Source organism: Halichoeres trimaculatus, unplaced genomic scaffold, assembly GCF_033239565.1.
Source record: "Halichoeres trimaculatus isolate MK-OKI-2021-1 unplaced genomic scaffold, fHalTri1.1 fHalTri1_scaffold_9, whole genome shotgun sequence".
NCBI classification, from domain to species: Eukaryota; Metazoa; Chordata; class Actinopteri; order Labriformes; family Labridae; genus Halichoeres; species Halichoeres trimaculatus.
Window position 1 is genome coordinate 11,254,480 of NW_027437188.1, and position 23,558 is coordinate 11,278,037.

At 41.9% G+C, this 23,558-nt stretch overlaps 1 protein-coding gene across 2 annotated transcripts in view; it reads right to left on the reverse strand.

Annotated features, from left to right (window-relative positions):
* The window catches only part of sgsm2 (small G protein signaling modulator 2), a 111,413-nt gene that overhangs the window by 73,741 nt on the left and 14,114 nt on the right, over positions 1 to 23,558 (reverse strand). For both annotated transcript variants that reach the window (XM_074678821.1, XM_074678822.1), the window contains exon 2: positions 18,033 to 18,108. In XM_074678821.1, coding sequence (XP_074534922.1) covers positions 18,033 to 18,108 — 76 coding nt within the window. The remainder of the gene's footprint in view (positions 1 to 18,032; positions 18,109 to 23,558) is intronic.

The following is a 23,558-nucleotide window of genomic DNA, read 5'->3' on the forward strand; positions in this document are numbered from 1 at the left end:
TCTGTTGTGGACACACAGCTGGTCCTGACAGACTCTATAAGAAAATGCAGAGAAGTGTTCTGCTTTCCATGTTTGTAGTGCAAACAGTATTAATACTGATATGTCAGCAGGCTTTGTGGAGTCTGTACGGAGAGCAAAATCAGGCAGAACTAACACCATCGTCATGACTTTGGTAAGCATATAATGGATGCTGATTAATATCTTTCTCTTGCTATGCTCACTGTGATGCAAAAGCCTTTCAGTGCTGAAATTTCCAAACTTCCCTAAATGCATCAAGACGGATGGATCCCACCTCCTTTCAACAACAAATGTGTTTTAACATTTTCTTCTCTCGAGGACAGACCTGACAGATCTTGACTTCTGACTTTTTTACTAGGGCTGGGACTTGAACCTTAATTGTGATATATTAATTACAAATAATTTAAAAAAAAGTTGTGTTGAAAAAAATAACAATAAGATTATTGTTCTCTTCAATTCTGAGCTCTGATATCACCTCAATGGTTGACATGTAGCCGGAAACACAGGCACCAACCCATACAAACTTGCCTTCGCAAAAAAAAAAAAAAAAAAGTTGGGGAGATGAAGTTATTATGGTGCTGATGGGTCCGTTGTGAATGTTCAATGACACAGGGAATTGATTGAACTCTGGTGGGACTGAGGTCAGTTAAGGGACATTTTAGATGGTATAAATGTCAATTTATGTTGAACTGTTGGTCCATTTATATTTGGCCAATTTGAATTTGTTCATTGAACCTTGAACATTGCCTGCTCGAAATGCAGTCATGCTTCTTTAACTGCATTTAAACACTGTTTTGTTGTCTAAGCCTATTAATATTTATCCTCATTGATTCAGTCATCTACCAAAATCCATTTGAATTTAAAAAAAATGTTGCTTATTGTATCAGATCTTAATATGTAATTAAAACACGATTTATTCAGATTAATAGCAATTAATTACAGCGCCTCGGATTTATTAGGTTTAATTTTCTAATTGCGTCTTGTCTCTACTTTTTGGATGATGGAGGAGTAACCCAAACATAATTAAACAGTGGTGTTAAACTTGTGCAGAAAAAGAAAGAAGCTAACACAACCTCGAGCACTGCTGTTGAGAGTGACCGCTCACAGAAGCAGCAATTAAAAACCTATCTTCTGAACGCAGACAGAAACAAACAGTAAGGCCTCTGTGGCTGGAGGAAAGATTCAAGCTCCTCACTGACTGTAATTAAAAGTTAGAGGTAAGATATATAAACTTAACATTCAATAAGTATCTGCATTAAGAAACCCTTGTATAAAGACAAAGACTCTTGAACCAGAATGAAAGCATCTATCACACAGGAACTTCTGCGTTTGCTCCTTTCTCTCTTTCCTCTCCTGGCTCTAAATATCGAGCTGTTAACACCACAATAAACGTCGCTAAGATTCAATCTATCTGCAGACAACAAGGCTGAAGAGCTGGAAAACACATTTACTGATTACAAAAGATCTGTCTTTAAAAAGGAGCAAGTCTTTGGCTCTCACATCCTTTCATCATCTGTGATTTAACATCATAAACTCTTTAACAGCTCAAGTGTCACACAGTCAACCCATCGCCCTCTGCTGCTCTCTGTGGTACGTCTCTTTGACAGGAAGTGGTCAGTTAAGTATGATTGTGTAAACATAAACAAAATGCAGGATTTCTTATACACCTGGATCCACACTGTGGGAGGTTTTGACTGTGTAGAAACCACAGTTGGACACAGAGTCCAACTGATCCCATCAGTGGATTTATTTAATCAGTGATAGTGAAACACCCTCTTTGATTCTGCTGCCGAGGTTTCACTGCAGGTGTGCAATAAAATCTTACACATCTGCAAACCACCCATTGTTAAAATAAGTTTTAACTAACCCGATTTCTTGGACTCAGCAGCTGAATCACTTTAGGCCATCTACGTCTAGACTAGTGTTTCAATCTTTTCTGGTTCTAAAATCTCGGGAAAGCACAGACGTAAAAATAGTTCTGAAAAATTTTTAATCTAATTAATATTGTGTGAACTAAGGCTGGTTCTTGGTGCCTCTTTGAAAGTGCTAAAATCAATGTCCCATTCTGCTTTGTGTTTGTCTCTGGTTTTGGATTCTACTCACATCGCTGGTTTTCAGTTTTGCAAAATGGAGTTACAGGTGATGGATTTTGATCTTGGCACTTTAGATATTTTGTTAATCATATCATAGCAGAATCATCATATTTGAATTTTTATCTTGCACAAAAGTTAGATTGTTTACTGAAAATCTGGAAAAAAATAATAAATCTGGAAGGTATTTTTATTTTTAAAGCTGATGGCAAAAACGCTTCTCTGTAATCCCGTTTGGTTTAAAGAAGAGAATTAGCGGTTTATATGAGCTATAATGAATTTGTAGAAGTAAACTCCTCTTTTATAACTGGAAGTAACAAGAATCACTGGTGTTTCTTTTGCATTACTTCACTTCTATCTCACGGACCGTCTAATGTTGGTGTTGTTGTATTGAAGTTATAATACTGACACATTCCAGTAGACGGCAGTAATTCACCAAAACCTGTCACCTGCATAGACAAACAGTGTTAGCGCCGTACATTGTGGGAAACAGTAAGGTAGATTGGTCCGTTGCATACTGAGAAATTTTCCTGGATCAGTTGGACATCAGGGGATTTTTACTATACTGCAGATTTTACAAGTTTTTGCATACTGACTACTGCATACTGGATTTCAGCCAAAATAGTAGGCACTGCTAGTGTAGTGGGCGATTTGGAAAACAGGGTCTAAGAATGGAAAATCTTTCTTCATAAGGCGGTAATACATGATCTGACATTGCTCTTCCTAAAGTCGTCACTGATTTTAACCCACACACCGCACACAACGTGCAGGGCAGCCCAGCGCGCCTCTAAAAAGTACTGCGGAGCACTTAGCTTCCAATATAATCTATCAGGCTAATTCCACTGCACGCACTGCTGAAGCGCTGGCGCTGGCCCAGGTGCAAGAAATATGCTTCAGGTCCATTTCCTACGCAGCCACTTCTAAACCTCGTAAATTCAGTGTAGATAAGATAAGGAAGTCACCGTGTGAAGAACCCCGAAGATTCAAAATAAAACACAATGCACAAACTCTCGAACGTAAATTTCCCCAAAATGTTATAAATACGTCACATCTGGAGGCACGTGCATCAGGTAAACAGTCGGTCAGAGGGTCCCAGATGCAACACAAAGGCATGGATGAAGAAAAGCTGATCTTGGAAGTGGAGAAGTTCAACATCCTGCATGATCCCAAACATCCTTTTAATAAGGATACAGGCAGAAAGGACAAGGTGTGGACTGACATATCAAAAGTTTTGGGAGTGGATGGTGATCGTGTGATATCACTATTCATACCAGAGCCTGTGACTCTCCAGGGACCAGCCCTCCAGCCCCCAACTCCCCAGATTGAGCGGTGCAGGGCGCTGCTTCCAGTGGAGTTTGACACTTGGAGCAACACCGCGGTGCTCTGCTGCGCTGTGCGGCTCGTGTGGTGAAATTTAGAGGTAAGTAACATCTGCATCATCTCTTATACTGCTGGCCTGGGTTCATCCTGTAAAGACTTCTTTAGAGGCTGAGTTTGTCTCCGTCTTCTTCCAGATGATTCTCCTAAACATTTGCATTTGCTGTGAAATCTTCGTCAACAAAACTCAAAATTTGAGACGCCCCATCAGGCACCCTGATTAAGCTCCTGCTGAAAAGAGAAGGTCATAAGTCCCAAATATCAGGACTCAGGTTGGACTTGAGTCTCTGTCCTGGACTGGTGTGATAACAGTTAAATCTGCTATGAGGAACTACTGGTTTGTGTTGATTTTGGCACCCCTTGTGCTGAAAGATAAACTTGGCTTTACCTCTGTATATAACAAGAGGTGTTTTATAATAAAGTCTCATTCTGATTCTCTCACAGTAAAATGTGCCCCTCAATGTAAATATTTAATATTGAAAAACAAAAGAAAGACTCTTAATTCAGCATAATGCTGATCCTCTTGTTTGACAACTACTCCCTATAAAGAAATACAATAAAGACATTTTAAAGCTTTTCATCAGTAGTCTTTTATGCCTTTTAAAAGTCATAAACAAGTGTCATTATCAATTTCAGTATTTTCAAAGCAAGTTAAAAACTCCTCACAGGAGCTTTAAGGATGAGAAGTATTCTCAGTTGCAGCCGTCTAATAAAATTTAACCTGACAGCTCCAAAACTCTCCACATCTCTCAGAGATTTGAACGGAAATATGTTTAAATTCTGCCTAATTAAACAGGAATCCTCTCTCTAAGGGGATAAAATCCATCGTTTACAGCTAACATTTCGTTCTTTCATGTTACATCACGACCAACAGAATAAAACGTCAACTCGCATCATGATCAAAAAAAGCTCCAAGCAGAGAGAAGCTGATAAATCCAACGGTGAGAGAGTGTTTGTGTCTGAATGTATCTCTGCCTGTTGTATTTTCTGACACAAGGTACAAACATTTATCTGTGGGAGGCGGAGTTGCCATGGCAGCGGGCTCTCTCATCAGCAGAACACCTGACGCTTCACTACAGTCTCTGCAGACCTCCGAGTCCTGCCGCTCTCTATTAACTCAGAGGGAGAGTGTGAAGAGAGGGGGAGAAGTGACAGATGGAAGTAGTAAATGATCCACCGTGGTCTCTCCTGTCATCTCAAAGCGCTCATTCAGATTTAGCAGGTTGGATTACTCAAACGTACATGCCGGTTTCTATCTGCTCCTACAGAACAACACGTGTTCCAGCTGCAACCAGCATTACACACATGAAGAGTAGGTTCATTTCATACATCCACAGCTTCTATTTATAATGCAGGGTGTGTAGGCAGACCATAATCCAGAGTGGGTAATGATCTGCTCAGTCCAATCAGATCTGACCAATCACAGATCAGAAGGGTTTGGGGTCTGCAGATGTATTAAGAGACATCTTACAGTCTCCAGCCCATGAATAGAGTAAAAGGTGGTCTGAAGGCCTGAAATCAATCCTCACGCCTCTGTCTGAGTTCATGGAGGTTTTGCAAGAAGAGAGAAATTCAGTTTGAATTTTGGGGGCCGTTTGGGCCGACGGCTGAGGATGCGATTATTCTGCAGGAGGGCTTTGAGAAGTTTTCATGGACATTTGATGCATTTTTCTGCTGTGGAAACCTCTCCCCTGTCTGCTGTGAGAGGGAGGAAACTAAAAAATAAAGTTTTGCCTCCACCTTTCATGTCTGCAGGAGGTGTGCGTAGGTTTGGGGGAAGTAATACTGTGAGACTAATGCATCCTCGGCTAGGAGATGTATCCTCTCAGGCCTTGGCGTCTTTATTTTTTCTTCTGCATTGGTGGAAAACCCCTTTAATATATCAACACTTAGTTTATATTTAGATTCCTTTCTATCTTTTTAATCTTTAAGCACATTAACTCTCTGATTATTGTCTGCGGGAGGGTTGGGAGACAATAACATCCACAGTGGACCCTAATTAAATCTTCACTATAAGGGTGTAAAGCTTTTCACATTTTTGCAGGTGTTGTCTGTGAAAAGTAAAACCAAAGAGCAAAGAAAAGCAAATTAAAAGTGGACTCCTGTGGTAGCTCAGCTGGCTGCCCCCTCACAGTAATCTATTCACAAAAGCTCATAAAGGAGACACTAGTCTTAGACTGGAGTTGTTTCATTGACTTTTTTAACTGGTTTCGGTTTTGGAGTTGTTTCTTTTATAGAAAAAGGGACATGATCAGGAAATCCATCAATCAATAAAAACTCTTTAGGTGACCTGCAGAAATCACAGCCCAGAAACTCACCTGTATCCTCTCTGATGCAGTAGGAGAGTCTGAGAGACACAGCACTTAAGAGGGGTTATTTTGCCTTTTTTAGTCTTTATTCTGTCCCTCTGGGGTGCCTGTAATACCTTTGTATTATTGACTGCTCAAAAAAAAAATCCCTATGATTCTCACCCTGGTGTTTTCTTTAACCCTTATTTCAGCCTCTGTCTGAATGTGGCGTTTAGCGGCTTTCTTTCCAAGGCTGCCCGCCCCACAAACTCCCTTCACTGTGATTGGCTAGCCCTCTGGAGGTCTGTCAGGGGTGGAGCTATGAACAGACCTTGGTGTTTGAGGCCCCTCTCTCTAACATGTCATGTTAAGAGATTCTCATGCAATGACCTCATCGTTTCAGCAAGTCTCCTGAAGATCTGGTTATTTCTAAAACATATGTATGAATATGTAGAGGTTTGAAAATCTGCACACGCTTGGGGTGAATTCCAATTCCTCCCTTAACCAAGTGTTAAGGGCTATTTCGTGACTTACAAATGGGACACCCCTTAAAAGCTGTTATGTCTTCAGACTGTGGGGGCAGCACTCTACCCAAGCTGCATTCAGTCTGCCAATTTAAAAAAAAATAAAGAAAAAGAAAAAGAAGCTCTGTAGTCCCTGAAATGACATAGGGACAACATTGTTTATTATTCCTCATATTAGCAATTGTAACCCTGTCAGTTTCATCATGAGCTAGAAACAGCTATCACCGACGGGTCTGCGGGTTTTTTGTTGCCTGACAGAGAGAAAAGACCGCTCTGTTTATCTTAGTAACATTAGCTAAATACAGTAGAGTATACATCAGTCCTCCGTTGATATACAGTGTGCAGGGCCCATTCATATTCTACGTGTGTTTGTCCATTTCGTCCGTCGGCCCATAATCGTAAGATGTGCTGTATTTTCATGCAAAATACGGACGAAATGTTCCATCCATCTCCGCTACTGTAACTTTAGGTTATGACTGAAGCTGTGCACAGAAACCGGGACCGCCAGTCCGGCTGGCAAACATGAAATGAATGTTATGCAATAATGAGGTCAATAATCCGTGAAGAGGGCTTAAATAAGATGATACAATGGTTTTCGTAATATGTTTCTATTTCATATTGATGAAAATACTTCATTTGTAGCTCGTTCTTTTCGCCGCTTTGGACGCCATGTTGGTTGCGTGAAGCTGGTGAAAATACGCAATGCATTCTCGGTAGCCCTTACTCTCGAGGGTGGTGCCAGGAAATCTCAATTTGAGGAGCCGTACAGCCCTCAAACTTGTCCCTTAACTTGACATTCTTAGAATCAAGACAGCGCTGGCACTTCGTGAGATCGCACATTTTTGAGATCAAGGGTTAAGTTCGAGGGTAAAAGGAGGAATTGGAATTCACCCTTGGTCTGCACATCCAGCATTAACACTTTGGCCCATCAATCATAGTCTTGCCACTTTGAATATGAGTCTGGGAGAATATAATTCCAGTTAGAAAAACCTGTGATGACAGTTTATTTTTGTATCAGGATGTCCAGTTATCGAGCCCAACCTCTTAAACCCTGCTCCTCAGATGTGAAGCAGTGTGCTTTGTGTGTGTGTGTGTGTGTGTGTGTACAGCAGAAGCGTTAGCATTATGATGAGCATGGAGCTAAAAGCATTACATGCAGAGCGTGTTTCTCCAGTCACGACTCTGATGTGGCTGTGAGGAGTCGTCTGGACCGCTCTTAGCGCTCTCTGCTCGACAACCATCACCTTTTGAGAACACTGATGTTTAAAATTCAGCTCGATTTTCTCTCACACAATGGAGGGCCAGCTTGTCTTTGGACACACGCATCAGAGTGTCACCAATTATAATTTAACAAGCTCAGATCATTTAAAATGAAAAGATTTGATGGTCTTTAGGATATAAAATCATTACATTTTGGTAAAATCACAGATATCTAGAGTCTTAATGAGATAAAATGAAGTCTAAATGTAACTTATTGTTCATCATTCAGCATTCACAATGAGGCAGATCCGTCTGAAGATTAACCAGGATGAATGTATCCCTGGTTAAATGCCCCTTCATTATTTCCATTGTTAAATGTATCTCCCTTTTCTTCCTTCTTTATTACCGTCCTCCACAATCTCTGTCCACTTTCTATTTCCGTCCGTTCATCTGTCTGCAGAGCGTGCAGCCCCAGATGTCCGTTCAGTGGCAGGTCATTACACGACCGTGAGCCTCCTAATGAGCCCATTAGACGCTGCAGGCCTTTCCTTCCTCTCTTACTCACCGACCTCTCCTTCCCTCTCTGCTCCACTCCTCCGTACTTTCCCAGTTAATCAAATTGCATTCTCCTGTTACCCCCTGATCACCCAGATCAATTATCACCTTTGTTTCATCTCCTTTTACGTCTCCCCTTCTCCAATCTGTACTCATGGGAAGTGAGTGAGGGATAACAGTAACAATGTTTCAAATTATGTCAGATACCAAACCTCTGTTTTTGCTAGACGCTGGAGCAGATCGAGCAGGACAGAAAGTCAGACACTTGAAAACTATTCAAACATCTTGGGACTTTCAAAATAATGTGTCAATGGCAGATTGTATTGTGACTTCATAGGATTCAAATGGTTTGAGGTTTTACAAGGAGAGGATCACCATTGGGATGGGAATCCAGGGAACTCCTCAGTCTGTGGCTCCAGCTGTCTGGGGGTCCTGTTACACCCCAGACTGAACACACAGGCAAACAGCAAAACGAAGAGTAGAGCATCGTCCTGTCCTGCAATCCAGGCACCAACAGCAGACCTGGTGTAAGCATCACTAAGGTGCTGATCTCTACAAAGTCATCTCAACCAGAAGAGGAAGTAACAACAGCAACGATGATCAATGGTGAGCCGTTCAGGGCAGCTATGCCTCAGTGGTGGCGTCTATAAATTGGAAAGTTGGGGCATTGGTCCAGCTATGGCAGTCATATGTTGAAGTTTTGATCAACACATTGAACCTGAAATTCCTCAGTTTAGTGGTGTTATTACCCAAAGGCACATGAGCCAGTGTACAGCTCAGGAAAATGAGGAGGGAAGTTATATTCAGGAGGGCATCTGATGTAAAAATGGGCCAAACTGTCAAACTGAACATGAATCAGAAACAAGTGATCTACTTTTCTGGCCAGACGCAAAAGTTTAAAGTTTCAAAATTTGCCTCATTTCTTTCCAAAGGTTTGACAACGCCAAAGCTCTGAGAAGGAGAGCTGAATGATGACATGTTAACAGAGATATTTTATTCTGTTTACCTTCAATAAAAGTGCTCTTATCTTTCACGAGTCAACTTCATCATGCAGAGGTAAGAAGTCTTTCATGATTCAGCCCAACATTACATGTTGTTCATACTGATTTGGGCTTTGTCTGAATGAGAGCACAGCAGAGAGAGGAGATGCTAAGGTCTAAGGGTGGGAGAGAAAAATCAAAATCGATATATCAGGACTTTTTGTTTGACAATATCAAAGTCTGGAGTCTTGGAAAAAAAAAAAAAAAAATATATATATATATATATATATATATATATATATATATATATATATATATATATATATATATATATATATATATATATATTTATATATTTATATATTTATCTATTTATTTATTCATTTATACATATTTTTTTCAAATTCAAATTCTTTGTTTCAGTCTTTGTTTATAAACTAAATTGAAAAATGTTACCACTTTTCTCCAGCGGAGGGCGAATTGTTTTTCTCTGACTCAAATGACGCGTTTTTTAAAGTAGATATGGCTCCTGATACAGTCTGTAGACAGTATTATCATCTTTTAACTTTTTCACATGGTCTGATTTTACAAAAGCAAACTTAAAATCTCAAAAATTGTAAATATCGAAGAATCGCAATTTAATTCAAATCAGCAGCCCAAAAATTGAAATTAAATCAAATCACAAGAATAGCATATTGTCTCATCCCTACTAACATCTCTAGAGTAAGACTCAAAACAAAGGAGTTTACTGCACAGAGCTGTAAAACTTTATGGGTTTGAGTCGTTGGACTCTAATTTCGTGGCGCAGCGTGCAGGGGGCACAAGCCTGGCGCACCCTGCGCTAATATCGTGTGGCGCACCACGGTGTGCTGCCAAATTGACAATTTGGTAGACCGTCTGCGCAGAGATGGGTGTGACGGCGCACCAGGGGGAGGTGTCAGCAGATTCATGTTGGCGCAGTGACAATTTCGTGCCAAAAAAGTGCGCTGAAAGCTCGCCAGCTCCAACCTGGTCTATCCTCGGCGCAAAACGGAGTGCACCACCCGCAGCTGTAATTTGGTGACATCTTACAATTAAACAATAAACAGCCATAACATCTGATACTGAGTATATATCTGGCTTCTCTCATTTCATTTAATTCAAAGAAAAGAGGGAGAGAAAAGACGAAGAATAAAGAGACAGAATAAATGTATGTCACTCAGGATTAACCTGTGATTTCCCATATTTCTCTGTTTTAGTTACCCACTCGCGGCCTTTCTTCCCCTCTGTCATTTGCGCAGAGGGAGGCGTGGACGCGCTCCTCTGCACTCCTCTGCGCCTTGACTGTGCCTCTCTTGGCACTGCGGGAAACTTGCAAAGTGCGCTGGTCACACCCTGTCCATGCGGCAAAGGTCGGCGCTGCGCTGCCTGCGCTGCCTGCGCTGCCTGCGCTTGCGCCTGGTCTACGAAATTAGAGCCCTTTGAGTGTTTGGGTTGAAGCTGAGCAGATATCAGGAGCACAGTTCACAGTACCACTCTCTGAGTTCTTTGTCCCACCAGTAAGAAATTTTAATGCTTTTACTTGGTTTCAATGCACAAAGTGTCTAAAGTACTGATGTATCGATAAAAAGGCATTAAAGCAGACTGAGCAGCTGTTTCTCCTTCTTTAAATAGATTTCCTACTTAGATTTTGTTCTTATTCAAACCGCGACTTTTCTGACTCCAAACACTGAGGCTGGTAAAAGTCTTTCTCCAGAGTGTCGACATAATGACAGTTTAATAAGCTTCGGTGCTTTGGCTTCATCCATAATTACCCATTAGTCTCTTAATTACAGGCTGTACAGTTAATTGAAGACTGAATATTTTAGGGCAGCTCGTGTTCAAAAGATGGAAGACTATTCTGGTTTCACATGAATATTTAAGTTCTTCATTTTTGGCTCGACATGAAGGAAAAATGGAGCTGGTGAAGATGGTGGTAGCTTTTTAATGACTGTATTTTTGGTGCTCTATTAATAACACATCTCCAGCACATGTGAAGACATGGGATCTTTTAGGACACAGGTTAAGGCTTTCATTATAATAGCACACAGAGCGAGGTAATGTGCAAGAAACTCAGTCAACTACAGCAAAGAGAAACCTCACATAAAACAAATTGACTCCCCCATTTGAGAGGCTAATGAGGGTGAGTTATGTGATCAACTGAAATGTTGTGACGAAGTTTTGAAATCCTACACACAGACACAGTTACACAACAGAGGAGTCCAACCACGCAGAGAGACGAGCCAACAAACATCCTGCAGGTTCCTATCTATAACCAGGGTGCCACCATCGCCCACTGACATCTCACTGACCATCCAGGGAAACAGACTCATCAGCATTACTAATAAAAGAGGATAAAATATGACGAGAAAAGACTTTTCATCAGCTGATTCGTTGGTTTTATGTTATCGTTGGCAGAAACCAATACAGCCAACCACAGAGTCTGTAAGATGCTTTAGTTTATTCAGAAAACTTGAAAACCTACCTACATTTATTCATGGCGTCCCTTTGGTCTGGTTTGTTTTTGTCATTCCATCTGATTATTTTTCTGCTCCATCTTTTTTGTGTTGTGCTTCAAGAGCAATCAGACAGCCATCCAGACGTCCAAATGTGAATCACAGATGGATCAAAATCCAATTTCTGAAACCAACTCAGCGTACCAGCCTGATGTGGAAAAGATGATACCACATCTGTCACTCTGAGACACAATCTCAATGAAACCCAAGAGGAGCTAAGTCAGCGAGAGATGAGTGGAGGTCACGGTCAGCTGGAGTGCCAGTAATATTTCCTCTAAATATAATGTCAGAGGGAGGAACCCGTCATGAACGCACAGGGTCCGCAGAAAAATGTGATGTTTTAGAGTCAATCTAATGAAATACTAGGAATCAGTGAAATATCTATGTTTTTATCCATGTGTTAAAAGACAGTTTCTTGTAATTACCAAAGACTGGGAAGGGTGTCGAAGCTGAAAGGTAAAAGGTAACTTTTGATTAAACTGAGCTGGAAAATATTTTTTCTTAAAGGGGACATATCATGCTGATCCCTGATTTAATACTTACATATAAAATAATAAATTTGAAAACAAGACCTTTCACCCCCTGAATTTTCAAAAAATGAGATATTGTATTTTTTCTGATATCCTAGAACAAGATTTGATGCCTCTGAAAATAGGTCAATGACATTTGGCTGCAAGATTTTGACCTTCATGACGACACGAGGATCCTTTCTTTTTATTGGAGTAATCTGATAAAGCAGCTCCTCCTCTGTGATGTCAGTTAGTCACACAACCGCCACCGAGGGATACACCCACCAAGAGCCGAGTATAAACGTATAAACTATACATGTTACAGTACCGGTTTGACTCACCACACTGACGCGTCCTGAGATGATCTGTGTCGAGGTGGATTTTCTTCCTCCTGAGCTGCAGAACCGTCCGAGTCTGACTCGGGGTCCAATACAAAAGGACGTGTCCTACACTCTGCCATTTTATTAGTGCTATCAATGCCTTACGGTGAAGTTTTGGCAAACAGCAAACTCGCTCGGTCTGCTCCATCCAATATGGCGATTTTGTAAATACTGCCATGCTGCAAAAACCACCCCCTGGCTCTACCCCCTCGGCCCCTCTAATAGAACTGACCAATCAGAGCACAAAGGGCTGTGACGTTGCGAGGTTACTGGAGGTCATTCTGGAAACGGAGCGTTTCAACGAGATCTTCAGAATGGCCTAAACTGAGGATATTGAGAATGCTATTGTGAGGCAATGAAGGAACTAAATGACTTGTACTGAGGGCAGAAATGCTTTACAGGCATCCTAGTCTGGCATAGTGAAAAGGAGAAACAAGCATATGTCCCCTTTAAGGTAATTTTTTAACCCTGATGTGGATGCAAACATTCTGCTACAGAGTGAAGCTGTTTTAGTAAATGTCATGCATGATGAGAAATTTTGAATCTTGCTGCACACACCGGGCCTGAATGTGTCTGTTTTTATCTCCTCCTCTACGGCTGTGGTATCCGACTCTCCTCTGATGAAACAGGATTGACTCTGACCCTCATTAGCAGAAGAAGAGACACAACGAACAGGTGTCAGGCGGAGAGGACAGTGGCTGTTTCCCAAAGCCCAGGTACCTTGCCTTGCCTTGCCTTGGAAGGCAGTGCCTCCAAAGCCACTTCCTTTCAATCCAAGGCAAGTGTCCTGCCTCTGCTCAAAAGGAGATGCTAATGGAACAGTCTACAAAGGCATATTTTGGGAGGAGCTCAGACGGCTTCAAATATTGTCATAACTTGCCACTTTTCTACACTTTCTGCTTTTTTATTGTCACATCATTGACACTCTGCAGGTGCAGCTTCTCAGTAATTATAGTTACGTGAGTGACACACAAAAGAGTTAAGTGGTGGACATGGTATAAGTTGTTATTTTCAGAGGTGTATTTTGTTACTTACATTTAATTTGGAATTTACCACACGCCTCCGCTGGTGCGTCTTTTCCTTCCATTTTTTTTCCCTATTTTGTAGATTCACGCGTTGCATGTTGGGTATTTATAGCCATGGCAAGGCAGCGAAGGATACACCTGGGTATCCTTGGTCAATTAGCCACATGCTAACCAAACGGAGGACATATGCCTCCGGAGGACATGAACATTGGAACAGCACTTGGGCAGCGACTGATGATGTGGATGCCTGCCCACACCCACCCCACGCCCACATCAGACCAAGGCAAGGCAAGGTACCTGGGCTTTGGGAAACAGCCAGTGTGTGTGTGTGTGGTTGGGGAGGGTGACTCATACCTGCTCTGACATCACTGGTCATCATAATCATCTGACCTTTGACCCCCTGCACCTTGAACTGAGAGCTCTGAGCTCTGAGGCTAGCATCGCTGTAGGGCTGACGTCATGATGTTCTCCTGCAGTTTCTCTGGGAGTGGGACTCACACTGTCTGATACCCCGGAGTGACACTGACATGCTGCGTGGCATTTACAGAGCAGAGCAGTCTGTGTGCAGGGTGAGCTCAGATGAAAACATACGTGATGAATGTCATAGTGTTACGTAACATCAGGCAAAACCAGCTGCACGATATGACTGAGTGTTAATTCTGATCAGAAAAATCCAAACAGGAGCTTTTTTTCTAGAAAGCAACAAGTAAAAAAAACAAGACAGAAGTTTTGTTTCCAAGAAAACAACCTAAAGCAGAAGATGATGTCACAGCTGTCACACTCTCTCCTTCTCTCTCTCTCTCACACACACATGCACACACACACACACACACACACAAGGCCACACACGGTCCAATCCGCACATACAAACCCAGCACACAGTAATGGTTCAAAGCTGTGTCATAATTTGCTTAAGGGGGTCATCTGGTCACCGAGCAGGGTTTGTACGATGACTCATAGCGATCCGTCTCAGGAAAATGACCTAATGCTAACATCAGGGAGGAAACAGCTTCCACCATGATAAACAGAAAACACAGGAGCAGAACTGCTGGAGTGGATCAAAAGAGATTTGTGACAAAATCTTTTCTGTCTTTCTTTCAGGGAAAATAAAAACTTCACTGACCTCCCAGCAGCAGGTCCCCACATTAAAAATATCCAGAGAGCTTATCATTAATAAAAAGAAATGAATTTTTCTTTACATCGAGCAAATTCAAAACACTGTGCTTCCTTTTGTAAAGTCAAGCTGCATCCACCTAAAGCTGCTTATTTAAGAAGAATTGCAGCTCCTTGAGTGGCCGGTCGAGGCTGGCTCCAAACTTGAGTCAATCACAATCACAGTTCATATTTTATCCATTCCATTTTTTTTCAGGAGAAATTTACACATTCAAAGCCTGTTAAAAAAAAAAGTTTGGCTCTCTCAAGCTTATTCAGCTCAGTGGATTAAACTGTTTTAACATTTAAAGTTTGCATAACTAGGGGCGTGGTCTCTATATGAGCTGCTAGCTTGTGCAAGGTGTCACCTCAGTTTTAAAGGACATTGAAGCGGCACAAAGGTTTCACAATAACTTAATTAAGATGACTGGGGATTTAGAATGGTGCTTTGTTTGTGTGTGTCTTTGCTCAAGGACTGTCTGGCCTTCTTTCCCTCAGGTGCGTATGAAATACACTTTTAATGATAGTCTTTGTTGTTTTTTGCTCTGAGACCTAAAACTCAGGACATAGTTCAATGATTTTCAACAGAATAAGATTGGAACATTGAAGGTATATGCTGTCAGTAAATCAGCCCAAATCGGTATCAACAGGTCAAGCTTTTTAAAGATCAGTGATCGGATAGAAATTTGTGATTGTGTACCCCTACTTTTGAGGTCATGTTTTACAGCTGTTTATGGACATAAGGTAGGGTACTGCATCCTGGATAGCTTACAGCCAATCACAAGGCTAACATTAAGGGCTCTAATTTCATGGCGCTGCGCAGGGGGCGCAAGCCTGGCGCAGCCTGCGCAGTGCTAATTTCGTGCGGCGCACCGACTTGCGCTGCCAATTTGACAATTTGGTAGACCGTCTGCACAGAGAAAGGTGTGACTGCGCGCCTGGGGGAGTTGACAGCGCACCAGGGGGAGGTGTCAGCAGATTCATGTTGGCGCAGCGACAATTTTGTGCCAAAAAAGTGCGCTGAAAGCTCGCCAGCTCAAACCTGGTCTATCCTCGGCGCAAAGCGGAGCGCACCCTCCGCAGCTGTAATTTGGTGACAGGCGCACATGTGCGCACATGCCATCAAAGCCTCAGAGGCAGGTTTCCAGAGTGTCAGGCACATTTTAACGCAATTAACAATCACAGCAATCACTATTTAATGTAACTGTCTGAACCAGCATATACATTTATATCTATATTAACTGTCCCGTCACATCTGATGTCAGATTAAAGCCGTTTGTCATAATGGAAAGTTAACCTGACGGCAGCTGGAAGTTTGATGCACATCTTACAATTAAACAATAAACAGCATTAACATCTGATACTGAGTATATATCTGGCTTCTCTCATTTTATTTAATTCAAAGAAAAGAGGGAGAGAAAAGACAAAGAAAAATGAGACAAAATAAATGTATGTCGCTCAGGATTTACCCGTGATTTCCCATATTTCTCTGTTTTAGTCTTTATTTTTAACGTGATCTAAAAGGATGGAGTACATTATTGTAAGGAGGATGAGGTGGAGACACCGGGAGAGTATACAGTATATCACCAAAGGTTCTGCTATTTGGCGATGACAAACCAGGAGTGCAGGTGGATCAAAAGTATTCTGAATGGATAAGCCAGCTGTGTTACTGTCTCTTCATTTTGTACTTCTATTAATGACAAAGGAACAGATTAAATCTGTTCGGGAGCTGACCCACAAGGTGACGCGCTTCGTGTCCTCCGATGTGCCCCGCTATCAATTCTCCTGCTGCAGGGACAGCGGCTCTGACCGTCTCCGCTACCGGGTCTTTCCAGCATACCCTCTGCTGTGCTGGGGATCACTCAGACCAATCAGACGCTGCGCCTCTGTCGCAGGGCCTTTAAAGGCAAGGAGAGGCTCTCATTTGATTGGTGAAAACAGCGCTTGGCTGTGTTAAACCCACTCGCGACTTTTCTCCTCCCTCTCTGCCATTTTCGCGGAGGGAGGCGTGGAGGCGCACCTCTGCCCTCCTCTGCCCTCCTCTGCACCTTGACTGCGCCTCTCTTAGCACTGCAGGAAATTTGCAAAGTGCGTTGGCCACGCCCTGTCCGCGCGGCGAAGGCCAGCGCAGGGCAGGTGCGCCTGTGCTTGCGCCTGGTCTACAAAATTATAGCCCTAAGAGTCAAACAACCAATGTTTTTTTTCAAAGTTTGGCCCCCCTGGGGGGGCACCAGGAGGCACTAGGGGGCCCTCAGAAAATTGGAGGAAAGGGAAAAAAATAGAAACTGGTGTATTTTTTTATAACAATTTGTCCTGAACATGTAACATGTCAAGTGTCATAATGTGGTGATGTTGTTCATGATTTCTTATTCTTAACAATAATTAAAAAGTGAGTAAAAGTTAACAAATTCATTCTTATAGGTGACATTTCTTTTCATATTTTAAATTATAGTCTGTTGGTTTCCAACCGGGGTCCCTAGCCAGAAGCAAATGCTGTTTGAGGGGCCTAGGCATAGTAAAGTTTGGAAACCCCTGGTGTACAGTATTAATCAACTCCTCCCTGACTGAAGATGCTGATCATCCAATTGTCCATCAAAATCATTCTGACATTTTTCTGATTCTTCATGCATTTTTCTTTGAGTTATGTGGTGTGTTCAGCCTGCCTGTCTCCTGCCATTTTATAACACTTCACAAGCACACACCTGCATCCTCTACAATCCTTCATTTCCACTCTTACATGTCCCAAACACATAGACATTATGTCTCTGCACGTCAAACTTAACAGATGTAATAAAGTCCAGAGCTCAGACAGGATTTAAAATCCTCTCAAAACTTTTTAAAGCATTAAGTATATTTTGTATCACTTTTTTCTTTTCTGTTTTGTGTCCTGTATGTTAGGCTCTAAATGATGCTAGGGTGTAACTGCTAATCTGATGCTGCAGCTGAGTCTGCTCTGTGACTGACTGGAAGCTGTGACTCACACACTGCAAGACCAAGCATCCGGTCAGGAGAGGCAACCCCTCTGTTACACACACACACACACACACACACACACACACACACACACACACACACACACACACACACACACACACATACACACACACACACACACACACACATACACACGCAGACGTGTCCGGGACTCAGAAAGCCTGGTTTCTGTACAGCCTGTCTCTGAAATTGGTTTCCATTAGCTCCACTGTGATTATTAACTTTCCATTGATGCAGCAGCTCAGTGACGTCAAACTAAGTCCTTGACGGAGACGCAGCACCCAACCACCTGCTGGGCTGCTCAACAAGTGTGTGTGAGGCTGTGCGAGTGTGTGTGCTCAGGACAGGAGAAAAAAGGAAGACGATCTGTTTTTGTGTGAGTGTATTGACAGAAAATCCGACTCACTGCACAGAGCGATGATGTGGCTGCTGTCTTCGTGGACAAACTTCTTTGTCACGGCTTCCTCCATGATCTGCTTCACCTGCAAAACAAAGAAAATCAGAGTGTGAGAGTGTGTGTGTAATCATTGACAGGGTGTTTACAGAGAGCTTTTGGTGCGATTCATGCTTCTCAACAGGAAAAGCTGACGAACCAAAGTCTGTGATTTATTTTATTTTTAATTCAGCTCAAAAAGTTGCAGTCACAAGTTTACACCTGTTTACTTATATTCAATGCAACATTAACAGCATTTTCTTTGATTCAGACCTAACAGGTTTTTTATGGTCTGTATGCATTTGCTTTGTATTGTTACAGATTTAAAGATCCCTATAAGAGCTCAAAAAGTACTGTTCTCATATTCTTTCATGAGAATTGCTCTGTAAAATGTCTGTTTCAGGTAAAATGACACCATTACTTACAAAAACCACCTCTATAATAATCTGCATCAGCCATAAAAGAGGAAATAATCTGAGGGTAAATCATAGAAACGACTCCTAAATGTGACACAGTCCCTGCAGTAATAATCTGAATTGGTTTATTAAAGTTCTGTTTCTGCTTCTTCCCCGGGCCGACTCGTCGGACATCAGACCGCACTCTCAGAGATCCTCAGAGACCTCACAGTGTTGCCCACACCATCGAACTGACAGAAACAGCACAGCAATTAGCACTCAGCAGAGAGGAAATGTTGGAAAGCTTACATCAAACGCCTTCAGGACTCCTACGGCTTGACAAACTGAAGTTTTCAATATTTTCTACAGTGCTAGCTCAGATTTAGTGCCACAGGAGTTTACATCCAACGAGGAGTTTATCTAATGATGCATTACATCGTCAAAGAGTGAGGAAAAGCTGTAAGGTAATGTCGATTAATGACATAATGAGGTTTATAATACACACAGAGACATTTGTGCCTAGTGACAGTTCAGTAAGAAACTCAGAAGTAATGACGTAATTTTACCATTGTGGTTTACTACGGTTTTGAAGCCAAAATACCCCTGTCACAGGCACCGCCATGGTGCAGCCAGAATCTGTGTCTGACTACAAAGGACTCTGAGGCCATGTCCACACGGAGCCAGGAAAAACCACATATATTTTTATACCTTTACGCCTGTCATCCACACGAGACCATTTTACGTCACTAAAAACAATGTTTTCTGAAAATTCCGGCCACTTCCAAGTCGCACTTACTGGTAGATTTGCCCGCTGTGAGTGGACAAAAGTATTTTTAAAAACAAATGCAGGGGGGGATGCTTGTTTATGAAAATACCAAGCTATGTGTGAACATGGCCTAAGAGAATCTGAGTGGAGCCAGGTCAGAATGGAAATGAAAATAATGCAATCTCCAAATTTAGTTAATGATATTTTCAAAGTGCAATATAATATAATATAATATAATATAATATAATATAATATAATATAATATAATATAATATAATATAATATAATATAATAAGCCAGTTGAATAAATCTGAGTGAATCATTTTACTGGAACTAAAAATATGTAACTCCATAAAGTTTCGTTTAGAAAAAAAGGTTCCTCAACTTTACCTGATTGAAATTTTCCCCTATTTGAATTCAAATTTCAAAAATCCAACTTAAATTCTGCTTGAATCATTATACTGATGTCATTTTATGCATCAAAGGGTTGGATTCAACATTAATAGAATGATTCAGAGGAGAAATCAGAATATCAAGCTATATTTTCTGTATTGAGACATAGCCTTCAAATATTGAGATATTGGGTTTTGGCCATCTCGTGCAGCCCTACTTGAACGTCTGTCCAACTGTCAATACCGCCGTCGACAGGTGATGATGCAGCTGGCTCAAGCACGTTGGTGAGGGCTAAGCACTCGAAGGTTTGGGCAAACTTTAGTAAAGTTAATGAAAACTCGTCCCGAAGCAATCTTTGTCAGAGAGGAGTTGCATCCAAGGAGGGAAATACTGGCAACATGATATATCACAGCCCGAGTTCTCTGGTCTGCCCTCTAGAGGAGTCCCTCGGTAAGACACAGAATACAGGTGTTCTGAACAAAGAAACGAGTCATTGAGACAAGAATGATTTTTGTTTGTCTGCCTTTTGATCTGGAAGCTTATGAGGATTGACTCTCTTTTGGGACCAGCCTCAAGTGGCCTCTCTGAGAACTGCAGGTTGACTGTTCAGTTATATTTACCATCTCCAACAGTCATACTATAATAACGTCACCTTCACACACAAAGCAGCAGGTTAAAAGATAAGGGGTTATTTCATTTTCCTTTTATCCAAGGATAACTGCAAGATCTCAGCACACCTGAAGGCATGGGTGCATAGGAAGAGGGTGTAACCCAAAGCATGTCCACAAACGTGTCCAGAAGTTTTCTTTTATCAAAAGGAGTGAAAACGTCTTATTCAGAGAGCTTTTGTCTTCACTGCCATTAACCATAGCTCATAATTAGAATGAAAGAGCAATGTTGTGGGAACATCTGATTAAATAAACATAAATATAACAGAATTATGCAGCTTCCTCTTGACACTGTGACAGCTCCTTATAACAGCTCTGACGGTGTCGCCCAAACATCCGCACCACTGACTTCCAATTAATACCCCGACTCCGGAAACCTTCCGACGAGTGTTTGTGCTGCGTCCCCGAGGAGGAGAGGCTGAGTGAGTTCAACAACACTGACTCAGAGCGTGCTCGCTCCTCTAACTCTGCTCTCTCTGCAGAATTAATGTCGTCAGTAATTAAAGCCAGGCCTGTCTGACACCTCCGCCTTGCTTGGGTCTAATTGATAAACAGGATGAATTTAATTGCTCAGTTGTATGATAATAAAAGTCAGACCACGGCAGCACTCAGTTCAAACTTTTCCCTCCTGCCTTGTGAGAGTGGGGGAGGTTGAAGCTGTCATTTTTCTGTCAGTGGCAGGCCCACCCACCAAAGACAGGCCAGCATTAAGACCCATCATCCTTCACATGAGCCATGACAACCAATATATGATTATAATCTTCATATTCTCAAAAAGTATATTTCATTTTTAAAATCTTCAATGAAATCAGTCTTGTTTTAAATGTAAGGAGGAGAAACAGGTGTGAACATACAAGCTGCCATGTCTTTGTTACATGAAGCACTTCATATCATTTTGAAAGATGAAGCAGATCAGACAATGGAGCTGTAATCAACCTGAGGCACAACAACTCTCCACCATCTCCATGGCATCGTACTGCAGCCTTCACCTTTGACCTGCCCGTAGAAAAGGAAATACACCTCAATAGAGAAACATACAGAGCGCAGAGCTATAGTGACATTCACTGGTATTATGTGACAATACAATGCTGGTAACCACGACAAACCTGCAGCTTCATGTTTCTGTTGTAGAAAAAAATATATCATTAAGATGATAAATAAATGAACCATTTTAAGCCAGAATCAGGTCAAATGTGACTTTTTTTCATCTGCCTTGTGTCACTTTCAGGACACGTTCACAGAGAACAAATAAAACCATTCAATACCAGCTTTATGAACAGCTCCAGACTGAAATCTACACCACTGAGTTGGACAGTCAGAAAAAATCTGGTCCGACTGGATTTTGACAGTTTCTGTTTCTACATACCAGACCCCACACACCTATGAAGAACATTTAAAACCTCTGATAACAGAAACAAGGAAGTACTATTTCAATTAAAGGTGTCTGTCAAAAAACATGTTGACATGAAAGTGTTGACATTCAGAGTAAAAAGACCTCAACTTAATATCACTTTGATACAACTCTTCAACACGTGCTGTTTATTTTATTTTAGTAACTGCATTTTGGTTTATTAAATATGATTTTCCAAGGCAGGGAGAGCAGCAGCAAAGAGCTTGGTTTTGTGTTCAGAATCATTTATTTGCTTCAGTAAATTGAATTCCTCTGTTCTGGGAGCTTCCTGCACCTCTACATGCCAAAGCAAATGCAGGGAGAGCATCAGCTAAGATCTCTGGGGTACAGAACAGAGCAACCCTGGTAAAATGAGACACAGCACACGGAAAGGGCTGAAGTGGAGGTGGGCTAAAGAGATGCTTACAGCAGGAAGAGTCGGCACGAGGAAGACGTTCGCTGGTGTGGATGTGTGGATGTAATCAGCAGAGCCATCAGCTGATGGAGCTTGTGTTTAAAGAATGGAGAGAAAAAGAGTCACAGCACACTGACTTCCTATTGGCTGTCCTCTGTGGCTGATAGGGGAGGTGGTGGGCTGGCTTAGTCAGAAGTTATGGTGCGTTCGATGCAACGTGTAACTTGTATGTTTCCCAGTTGAAATCTTCGAGTTTCAAACTAAAGGCGTTCCAGGCAATTTACGACTTAGGTTTGAGCGCAAGGAATTCTGGGATGTAAACAAACCAGCATGGTAGAAATTCTAAGATTTATGCCTGGTCATTTCAATTACCCAAGGAGCCTGCAAGTTCTTTATTTAAGTGAAACAGAGGAGGGGGACCTGCGCATGAGGCATTTACTTTATATTACACGGTATATGTCGTTATTTTAAAGAGTATTTTTTGTTGATTAATGCACTGAACGCCAGAGTTGCTGCCAATGTGCAATGTGTGAACATCAGACAAGAAGTTTACACTTGTAGCCAAGTGATGACAGCTCTCTCTCTCTCTCTCTTTCTCTCTCTCTCTCTCTCTCTCCCTCCCTCCCTCTCTCTTTCTCTCTATTAGCTATTTCGTGTTAGCCACACATTTCTCCACCGTCTCGGACACATAACAGATTATAGTACATAATCGTGTGTGTAAATTGTGATCGCATCATTTGAATTCACTTTACATTGTTGTAAAGTCTATTTCTCACCGAGTGTCACGCGCAGCACCACCGCATCCAGCATCCATAGAGGCTGCCATATTGTTTTGGCACAGATGTGGCATCACAAGTTGTAACTCGGAGTACATTGATCCGGTATGAGTTCACAGGTCGTAAGTTACGAGTTTGACTGCCGTTCCAGGGCATTTTCACGAGTTACAGGTGGGAAATACATGAGTTACGGGTTGCCTCGAACGCACCATTAGTTGGGGAAAAGGTGTGGCTAAGTTAATGAACAGGAGGGGGCCAGGTGTGAAAGTTCTGAGAAGATCGTTGCTGAAGAACCCTTTAGTTCTGAGTTTTGCTTATGTAATAAAACCGAAGCCAACGGATCAGGGCTGAATGAGAGCTGCATGCCTACCTTTTCTTCTCAAGCAAACAGTCAAATATATGCACGGCCATCCAAGTCTTGAATACCCTAGACCAGTGGTTTATTAAAGTGTGGGGCATGCTTCCCTTCCCTCACAGTTGAGGCACGTGCCAACACATATGAACCCATGAGACCCCCGGGAATTGAACAGTTCAGGCTCTCTGGGGATCTCTTGTATCAACAAAGGGGTCTCAGACCCTCGACCCCCCGTATTTTGCACGGTGATGAAGACAGATATGTAAAGTTGGGCTTTTCTGAGACCGGATGCTTCGAGGCCACCATGTGTGGGGTTGGTTGACCGTAAATTTGTAATCTAC